Source organism: Suricata suricatta, chromosome 12 (assembly GCF_006229205.1).
Source record: "Suricata suricatta isolate VVHF042 chromosome 12, meerkat_22Aug2017_6uvM2_HiC, whole genome shotgun sequence".
Lineage (NCBI taxonomy): Eukaryota > Metazoa > Chordata > Mammalia > Carnivora > Herpestidae > Suricata > Suricata suricatta.
In genome coordinates this window covers 84495872-84505712 of record NC_043711.1, presented here as the reverse complement: position 1 = coordinate 84505712, position 9841 = coordinate 84495872, and the positions used below count along the sequence as shown (strand labels likewise).

General features: G+C 49.8%; 1 protein-coding gene across 6 annotated transcripts in view; it reads right to left on the bottom strand.

The window, feature by feature from the left end:
* DLGAP4 (DLG associated protein 4) overlaps window positions 1–9841 on the bottom strand; it is a 194385-nt gene that overhangs the window by 63542 nt on the left and 121002 nt on the right. For all 6 annotated transcript variants that reach the window (XM_029918643.1, XM_029918644.1, XM_029918641.1 and 3 more), the window contains one exon: window positions 7916–8156. In XM_029918643.1, the coding sequence (XP_029774503.1) occupies window positions 7916–8156 (241 nt within the window). The remainder of the gene's footprint in view (window positions 1–7915; window positions 8157–9841) is intronic.

Genomic DNA, 9841 nt, shown 5'->3' with positions numbered 1-9841 from the left:
CTCCCGGGACTCCCGGGGCGGGCGGGGACGCGCGCAGCCTCCTCGGCACGTGGCCCGGTGCGCAAGCGCGCGGGGCCCTCAGCCAGCCCACGCCCAGGCCGATGGACCGTGAGAGAGAGCGCGCGCCCACGTCGGCACGCGCATGCCTGAGCACCGGGGACTCCGCCCCTCGAGCCGCCCCGCCAAACCGGTTCCAGCTGGAACGAGACGCATGCTCCGTGTCGGGGGACAAGCGGTGTGAGTTCGCACTAGTTCACCGTGGCGACACCTTGCTGTCACTGGGAGAAACTGAGGGTCACAGCAAGCAGCCTGAGCTCATCTTCTCAACCCTGTATGGTCAAACTAGACCTCAAGTACTATGGACTCTAGGTCCTAAGTGTTTCTAGTCCCCTCCCCTCCATCCTTTCTTTGCTGTCCTCATACGGAATCCTCTAGATTGGGTTCGAATCCCTACTCACCCTTTGGAGGGCTGTGTGACCTTGTATGAGATGCTCTTTCAGTCTCCCTGAGCCTTCGAGTCTTCCTTGGCAAAATAAAACCAGCACACACTCAGTGTGTCTTGAAGGGCGAAGCGCCGCAGGCGCTGCCTAAAACTGTAAATCACTCCTTTCACGTCTCATGACCCTTCCAGTTCCCCATTTATTTCTCTCCTGCGAGGCCCCAACTCCTCATTTAGTCCTGGTCTTGAGTCGTTTCCTTACGGCCTCACCCCTCCAGGCCGTACCTGTAGTAGGTCTGCCATCCGCAGACACAGACCCAACTCCTGTTCCCTGACCTGTCTTGCTGGGTGACTTAGGCAAGTCCTTCTCTGTGCGTCTCTTTAGTAAATGTAAAATGGAGAAAAGAATCTTACTGAATAAGATGAAACAGTGTTTCTGATACCACTGTAGCAATTTTTGTATAGAGGCATAATAGTAACAAAAGAAAATGAGGGTTATGGAGCCACTTTGATGCTAAAAACTGTGCTATGCACTTTGAAAGTATTAGCTTACTTTGTCCTACCTCGCAGTCCCTATGCTACACCTGTGCTATTCACTTAGCTTTCATCTTCAAATTGATTTGCTTAGAAAATTTCAAGAAGCCCCTGAGGAAGAGCCAGGGTCAGTCTTGCTCTACCCCCCACCACAGGGAACCCTGCTCTTGCTCCAACTCACCAGACACCCTCTTGCCTCAGGGACTCTTCTCCCAGCCAGGCATACTTCCTCAACTTACAAGTCTCTGTTTAAACATTTGTTTCTCAATGAAGTCTACCCTAGCTATCCTGTTTCTGCTGCAACAATGCCCCCCCCCTCCCAGGCTATTTGCCAATGAACCAAATATTTACATGTTATTTATGTCTATTGTTTTATCTGCTTCCCCCACCCCAACATAAGGTACTCTCCAAGAAAACAGGGTTTCTGTTTTGTTCACTGTGGTGTCTCTGGCGCTAGAGCACAGCCTGGCCCACTGTAGGTGATCAATAAACATCTATCCAATGAAAAAGTGGCCTGATTGCAAAGCTCCAATCCTTAGCCATTACTTAGAAAGGGTTCTAAGGTTCCATTTAAGCATCTTAGTCTTAAAATAAATAAATAAATAAATAAATAAAAAAGCATCTTAGTCTTTTCTCCTTGGGAGTGACCTCTCTATCTCCAAGAGTGTAAGAAATGCCCCTTGTTCAAGAATCTCAATCCTGGGCTTTATAGCCTGTCAACCAGTCCTTAAGCCCAGGCACTATTTCCCCTGAGAAGGCTCAATGGGTCTGTCTAAAAAGGGGATATAGAAGGGTGACGATTTGTGCACTAAGCACACAGTAGGTACTTGGTTAACCAGTACTGTCCTGGACCAAGGCTTGGTAGAACTCTGGGAGGCAGCCTGCCTTCTGCTCAGTGCCTCCTGTGCAGAGATGCAGCAACAGGGAATCCTGACCTCTCATCACCACTCCAGGAAGGCCTCCTGGGTCCTCTTATTATTCTCTCACCCTATGGCCCCTGCCCAGGCCTCACTACCTTGCCTGGACCTGCAATCCATCCTGCCCAGCTTGCCACATGATTCTCCCTAAAACTCTTGTAACTATGCCACATCTCTTTGCCAGGCCCTTGAATGGCTTACCCACCCACAGGATAATGAGGAACTCAAGACTTAGGAGTCAGGCCGACCCAAGTGAGAAATAGTTCCATGACCTACTAAGGGGGTGACCTTGACTTGACTCATCTTCTCTAGGCTGTAGTTTCTTTGAAAGAGGTCTGCACATGTGTATATGTATATGTATGGGTTAACTCAGGAATGTCGGATATGTGTAAATATTCTGGCCACAGCAGATATCACCAATTGATGGTGGCACCCTTCTCTGCTTAACTAAATCGCAGCCCTGGGCTCCAGGGATCAGAGATGACACAGGAGTTGAAGTCTGTTTGCAGTCTCTGGACATGGTGGTCTTTGAGGTTTCTCTTAGCCCTGACATTCCAGGAACTGGAGTGTCCAACCTGACAGGAGCCTGTGTTATAATAACCAGACAATGTGGAGGGCTAGGCCTGGGAGATGGCTTCAGGAGGACAAGGCTGACTGGAGGGTTGACTGCTTGCTGGAATTTTGTCAGCCCTCCCTTCCTTTATCTGTGGAGGAGGGAGTGAATCAGAGGAGAAACTGGGAACATTCTGGGGGAGATGTGAGAGGACAAAGAAGGGTATCAGAGGATGACTTGGATAGGAGGTATTCAGGCAGGGAGAGGGGTCTCCAAGCCCAAGACTCACAACATTGATGGAGAATTTGAGGCTCAGGGAGGGGCCAGAACCCACCCAGAGTGACACAGGAGACAGAAAACTAGAACTTGGGGCTCTTGAGCAAGAAGCAAGGGTATATTCCAGTCTAGGAAACTATCCCAGCTCAGCCTAGAGTTTCAAGCACTGAGAGGGAGTACCCCCAAGCATGTGTGCCGGTGTGTGTGTGTGTGTGTGTGTGTGTGTGTGTGTGTGCACAGGCACATGTTTGTGGAAACATGCGCAGGTGCAGAGAACGCAGTTGGTAGGAGCTGGGGGCAGGGTGGTGGGGTGGGTGAAGGGGGGGTTGCCACCCAGGCCGCTGGGTAATGCCAAGCCTCCTTTGTGGTTCAGACGGAGTGGGAGAGACAAAGAAGGGGAGGCTAGGGAGGGAAGAGAGCCAGAAACTGGGAGAGGAGGGAGTGGGTGGAGGGGGATGAGGGGAACAGGGCTGAAGGAGGTAAATCAAAGGCTAAGATGAGGAGAGGGGAAGAGAGAGCAGGGGAAACAAGAAGAAAGGGATGGAGAAAGGGAGGGAGGAGAGGGGAATGAGCCCTAACGTGGAGCTGGGCAGAGGAAGAGAAGAGAGGAAGTGGGAGGAAGAGTTTTCTTTGTTCTTTCTTCTCCTCTTTCCCAGAGGGTGAGACAAGGCTGGAGAGGCCAAGACCGAGGGGGTGATGGCACCCCTGTGGCCCCTCCTGGGTAGGTCCCTTGTCTGGGAGGGTCACATATATATATAGCCAAGCTACTGTTTCCCCTTCCATCCTAGCTGGAGCTGACCCTGCCTGCCAGTCACCTGCCAGAGCTATTTCTGGAATGTGGAATCTGGGTCAGAAAGGGGGAGGGAGGGAGAGAGGGGGTGGCAGCAGCAGTACTGGCAGCTGGCAGCTGGCAAGCTCTAAGTGGGTGGGTGGGTGGGCCGCTCCAAGCTCTGCCCAAGGCCAGTCCAGAGGGGTCCTCCCCTTCCAGGCTCTCACTCCCCCAATAACCACTCCTCACCCATATCCGCCTAGCTCCTTGCATAAGGCCTGAGTACATAGATGCCCATGAGAGAGCGCCAAAGAACTTTGAAGCCCCTCAGCAACCTGGGGGCTCAGAATAGCCCTAGGGGTACAAGTGAGTGAGTGAGTGAGTGAGTGAGTGTGTGTGTGTGTGTGTGTGTGTGTGTGTGTGTGTTCGTGCGCACGCACGTGCATGGGACCCAGAATTCTCACTTCCTGGGAGGAGGCAGACTTCTGAGACGTTGACCCCTGCTGGGAAACTGGCTGAATGAGGGTGGGCCTGTGTGTTGGTGCAGGTCTATATAAAGGAAGGGGATTACAAGATTGCCAGGGTATGGGTGTACAAGTTTTTCCCTGATTAAGGATGCCACATACAAGGGGGGTGCTGGTTATGACACAGACATGATTGAATTATATACTTATTATGACACATTTGTGACAGATGGCAGTAAAAGACCTTATTCTAATAAGAATTGTACATCATGACAATTTTTCAACAGATGGCAATTAAGTTTCTTGCAGGGTGAGTGCCCTTTCCTGACCCAGCACAAAGATCCTATATGGTTTTGGTTTTCCCTGTGAGGCAGTGGGTTTACCTGCTGAGCATAAGGGACCACAGGGTGGAGGAGAGATGAGCAAGTATGTAGTGGTCACTGTGAAGACCTGAGGGAGGGCTGACTGGAGATATGTCAGGGGTGAATTTTTCTTATGGCTCCAATCTGCTAGAGGCACGAGTTCCTCACGGGTATGGAGGTGGTGTGAGTCTTAGAGACATACATGTATGTGAGTGCCTATGCAGGTGTACGTAGAGATTACGTGAAGATGTGCACATGTGAGAATATCAGTGTGCATGTGTTTTTATAACTTTTAAAATCATATATAGTATAGGGTATACAACTTCATGTATGCCTATAAAGTTAGTGCAGATGTGCACATATGTCTGGGTAGGTGTGAGATGTTGCTACATGATGCTTTCTTAAGTGTCTTGGTTTGGACTAAAGCCCCCAAACTAAGAATGATTGGAGATCCATATCCCTACGTTTAAAGCCAGATGTGCCAGATGCTGGGTCATCCACACAGGATAGACTGGTGGGAGGGTGGCAGGAAATGTGGTTGATTGAATTTATGGCCTCCTTTTCTTTAAAAAAAATTTTTTAATGTTTTTTTTTAATTTATTTTGATACAAAGAGAGACAGAGCATGAGAGGGGGAGGGGCAGAGAGAGAAGGAAACACAGAACCGGAAGCAGGCTCCAGGCTCTGAGCTAGCTCTCAGCACAGAGCCTGATGCGGGGCTTGAACCCACAAACGTGAGATCTGACCTGAGCCGAAGTCGGAGGCTTAACCAACTGAGTCACCCAGGTGCCCCTCTTTTTAAAAATTTTTAATGTTTACTTTTGAGAGAGAGAGAGAGCCTGAGTGTGAGCAGGGGAGGGACACAGAGAGAGGGAGACATGGGATATGAAGCAGGCTCCACACTCTGAGCTGTCAGCACAGAGCCCGATGTGGGGCTCAAACTCATAGACCACAAGATGATGTCCTGAGCCGAAGTCAGACGCTTAACTGACTGAGCCACTCAGGCACCCCCTTCTTTTTCTTTTTAGATTTTAGGTTACACAATGAAGAGAAGCCCCATCCATAACTGACATAAATTATGAGATCCTGCTGCTATGACTGGATGAGACTTCAGGAGTCTTGGGGATAGGTGTATTTTCCATGTGAGAGGGACATGAATAAATGTGGCCAAGAGAGTAGACTACAGTAGATTCAATTACTGACCCTTATTTTTCACCTCTCCCCATATCCACACCATTGTCATAAAAATACAGTTCCTTACACAAAGGTAGGAGGGTACCTCTCTGTCTCCTGTCTTTGAGCTCAGCCATATGACTTCTCTTAGCCAACAGAATTTCAGCAGATAGTATGCCAACAGGGGCCTTGAAATGTACTTGTTAGCTAAGCTTGCTCTCTTATGCTTCTGCCATCACCATGAGAAGAACATGCCCTGGCTGGGCCACCGATCCCAGGAGGACCCTTTGGCTCTAGAAGGAGGATGAGAGAGATGTGAAACAGATCTGTGCCAGCTGACCCACAAATTTGGGAGCAAGAATAAGTGTTAATTGTTGCATTGCATTAATTTTGTGGTTGTTTTTTACACAGAACTATTGTAGCAATAGCTGCTGCAGGGACCCAAACAGTTCTGGGACATGTAGCCCATGCCCCATGATCCTTAGTTCATTCATGAGAGACTGGGCTTGGGGAAGATTAGGGACAGAGGGTCTATTTGAAGAAAATTGCTGGCATGCTGGATATCCCCCTCAGTCCCACTCATGCTTAGAGAACATCTCCTGGGCCCGATGATAGGGGGAATCTGACCCCTTATCTGAGGTTCCTATGGGACTATAGCAGGGTGCCTGGGAGGGCCAGGCAGGGATTCCTTGGATTTGGAGGCTCTGGAACCTGGGTCTCAGCATGTGCTAGGAGATCTCTAAAATGGAGAGACTGGCACCGTTACCTGTGACAGCAGGGCTAGAACAAAGGCTGTAGCAGGCAAGCCCATGCTTCCCGAGTTTCACATGGCAAGAGTCTCATTTTCACACAGGTAAAGTGGGAGTCAAGGAAAAAAGTAGGGCTGGAGTCATCATCAGAGGATTATGCCCAAGATGCCTGCGTGGCAGGGCCAGGTACCCTAACAGAGAGAAGGTGAGTGAGGAGGAGGGGGACCAGCAGATGGAAACACTGAGGAGGAATAAGCAGCAGTGGGCTGGAGGGGGACTGCCCATGTCAGGAAAGGAGGTACCAGGAGGGCCCTGCAGGACAGAAGAAACTCCAGAAGCACGACTTAGCAGAAAGAGCCAGCATATGGCATCTGTTATATAGAAAGTCTTGACACCGGACAACACCTGCACTTAGCTACCTTCCCGTCCCACCTGGAGGGACCAGAAACAGCCACTAGTGAACAAGGAACAGAGAAGACACCACCACACCCAGCTCCCCACTGTGGGCTTCATAGCCCAGGTCAGGCCCTACCTGCAGAAGCATGAGATTTGAGCTTGATAAGACTGAAACTTTGCAGTGAGGCCAGACAGGACTTTTAATACCTAAAAATGAGACTGTTCCTTAAGGTCTAAAAGTGACTGGAAAAACTCAGGGATCTGCCCAGATATCACTCAGGGGCTGAAAGGCAATAGTGAAATAAAGTAGTGTCTTGCTCTGCCAGACAGACTGGTCCATTCATTCAATAAACTAATTTTCTGTGTATAGAATAGCATAGGATTCAAGTTCATTTATTTATATCAAACACCAAGTGAGTAGTTGAAACATGTCACCTTTCCTACAACTATCCAGTCCCAACTGCTTTTGATTGCCAGGAAAGTCAGCGTCAAGCCCGAGAACCAGCAATAATAGCTCCCACCATGTGCAAGGCTGCCTGAACACTCCCTATACACAGTCTTATTTCATCTCCCCAAGAGCTCTCTGGGATATGGCGTATGCCTCAATTTATAGCCAAGGACCCTGAGTCCCGGGACGGGAAATTAGCTAGCCAGAGTAGGATCAAAGTTCTCTCTACTGAACCAGTCTATACTTTTCCTTGGTCTTGATTTTCATGGCTTGCTCTGTGACACAGGGTTCCCTTGTTCTCTGATCACACATAGACTGTCTCCAGAGGACTTAGGACAGGTATCAGGAAGGACAGGTTGTCTCTGTGACTGTGAGAGAAACTTACAAACCCACACCTCTGAGAAGGCTGGATGCCAACGCCATGCTCTTCCCTGTAGGTTCTAACCCTCCAGACAGGTTCACCTATTGTCTATCTTAGCTAATGCAAACAGGGAGGCAGGGCTTCAGTAAGCCCTGCCCACCAGCAGGTAGCTGCTCTGAGCCAGGGTCTGGACAGTCCCTTGCATCCAAGTATCCCAAAGCAGGGGCCCTCTCTGACCCCCCTCACCCTACTGCCAGTGATGACATCTGCTTCTGTAACCCCCATTTAACCTCCAATTTGCCAAGTTGTGGGAAGTTCAGTCTCAAGGCCTCTTGCTTTTGCTCCTAACCATCCCTCCAGCCCTGATTAGCCCACCACGGATTCTTCCCTGGTATTCCCCACCTCTGATCCACCAGGAATGGTCCTCCGGTCCCCTTGTGAGAAACAAAAACAATCCCCTCATCTGAGTACTCACTCGGAAGTGTGCGACTGTTGCTGAGGCTGCCAGTGCTGGGCGGGGGGGAGAGGGACTGCAGGGAAACACTGTCCTCCTCCTGCGAGCAGCCCGCCTGGATGGCCCGCAGGTAGCTGTGGCTGCGGGAGCGAAAGTAGCTGGGCAGCGGCAAGTCCAGCGCCTCCGCTGCTGCAGACTCCGCTTCACTGCAGGCCGACTCGCAGGCTGCCTCATACTGGTCGCTCAGATCTGCCTCCCGTACCTATCCAGGCAAAGGCGGGCGTCAGGGGTCAGCAGTGCCCATTCTGGAGGGATGGGGTGCTTGGTGGATGGCTCAGCCTCAGGGCTAGAGAGTCTGTGAGGCCTCAAGTCAGCCCCTCCCTTTCCTCCCATGTCACTCAAGGTACCGAGTGGCCAGATGGAACCCATAAGAAATATATACAGCCCCTGTCACTTCTCTGGACCTCAATTTTCCCATGTCTACAATGCAGATTTTAATTAGGGATAACTTAATAGATCTTGTGTGTCCATACTGATCAACTGATAGGTTTTGAGGTCACATCTGAATTCAATTAAAAAGAAGGCTATAATCAATTAGTAATGTCTACCTTGAATGTTGGAATGGGAAGTGGCAGTAGGTGTGCTAGGTATTTACCATCTTATGGTCAGATTCCTTTATTTTCACAAAGAAACTGAGGGCCCGTGAGGGGAAGATACTTGCCAGATGTGCTCAGTGAGAAAGTGGCTGAATCAATACTCCAAATGTGAATTTAAGAAAGATTGATGTAGCCCTATAGTACAGAATGAATGTTGGGAAGGGAGTCTGGGATGGAGGCAGAGCCAGAGATGAGGCTGACGCAATAGTCTGGTGAGAGAAGATAAAACCGGAATGAGGGTAGTGACAGTGAGGATTGATCAGCAATGTCGCCACGGGCAGTATAGAGAATGGGGACATGTATGCTGTGTGCCATCTCACATCTAGTTCAGCCTTGTCTAGGTGGCTTCTAAGTGTCTCTAGAGATGGCCATCCAAGATCCTACAGATCTGCAGTTGAGAGTGTGGGCACACAGGGGCCCACCATCCATATACTCTCCAAGGGTTTTGGAAGGGTCTGTCTGATCCAGGTCCAAGGGCATGATAGTAACTGCAAACCACACAGTATAAGCTGAGGAATCAGCTAGCAAAGGATGGACACTGAAATGGAGGTCTTGGGGGAGGCCTGGGCAAGCAGGGAGAGGAAGTTGACCGAGCACTACATGGAGGAAAGGTTGTGCTGGGCCTGGGGCCAGCTCTGCCCTGGTCCTGGCGGTGTGACCTCCAACTACCACTATCCTCAGCGGCAGTGTCTCCTACCTAGATGAAATGGGAGGCCTGTGTACTTGTCTGGCACTGCAGCAGGTAAAACTAGATGGAGCATCACCCAATCTGCAGCATATGTTTGGAAAGCTCTAAATTTGTGCTGTCCAATATGGTAGCAGCTAACCATGTGTGGCTATTTAGGTGTAAATTAATTTAAATTAGAAATTCAGTTCCTTAGCTACGCTGGCTACTTGCTCATGCTACCTTACCGGACAGCATGTGGTACACAGCATTCCCACTTCACAGAAAGGTCTATTGGACAATAATGATAAATTGAAACGGAGGCCAGGTGGCATACCCAAAATTCATCTGGAGTGGGTATTCAAGACACAGGTGTTTATCCTCCACAGCTGTAACCTGAAGTACACCGAGAGGCCCTTGTGATTGTCAAGGGCAGTGAGGTCTCGCTTTGGGACTGCAGTCAAGGTACAGCTCTGGAACTAGGTTGTGAGAGTTTCGATCCCGGGGTCCATCATTTCCTTGTAATATGAATGTAGGCAAGTCACTTAACGGCTCTGTGCCTCCGTTTCCCCATCTATAAAATAGGGGCTAATTACAGACCAGGTCATAGGATTGTTGTCAAGATTA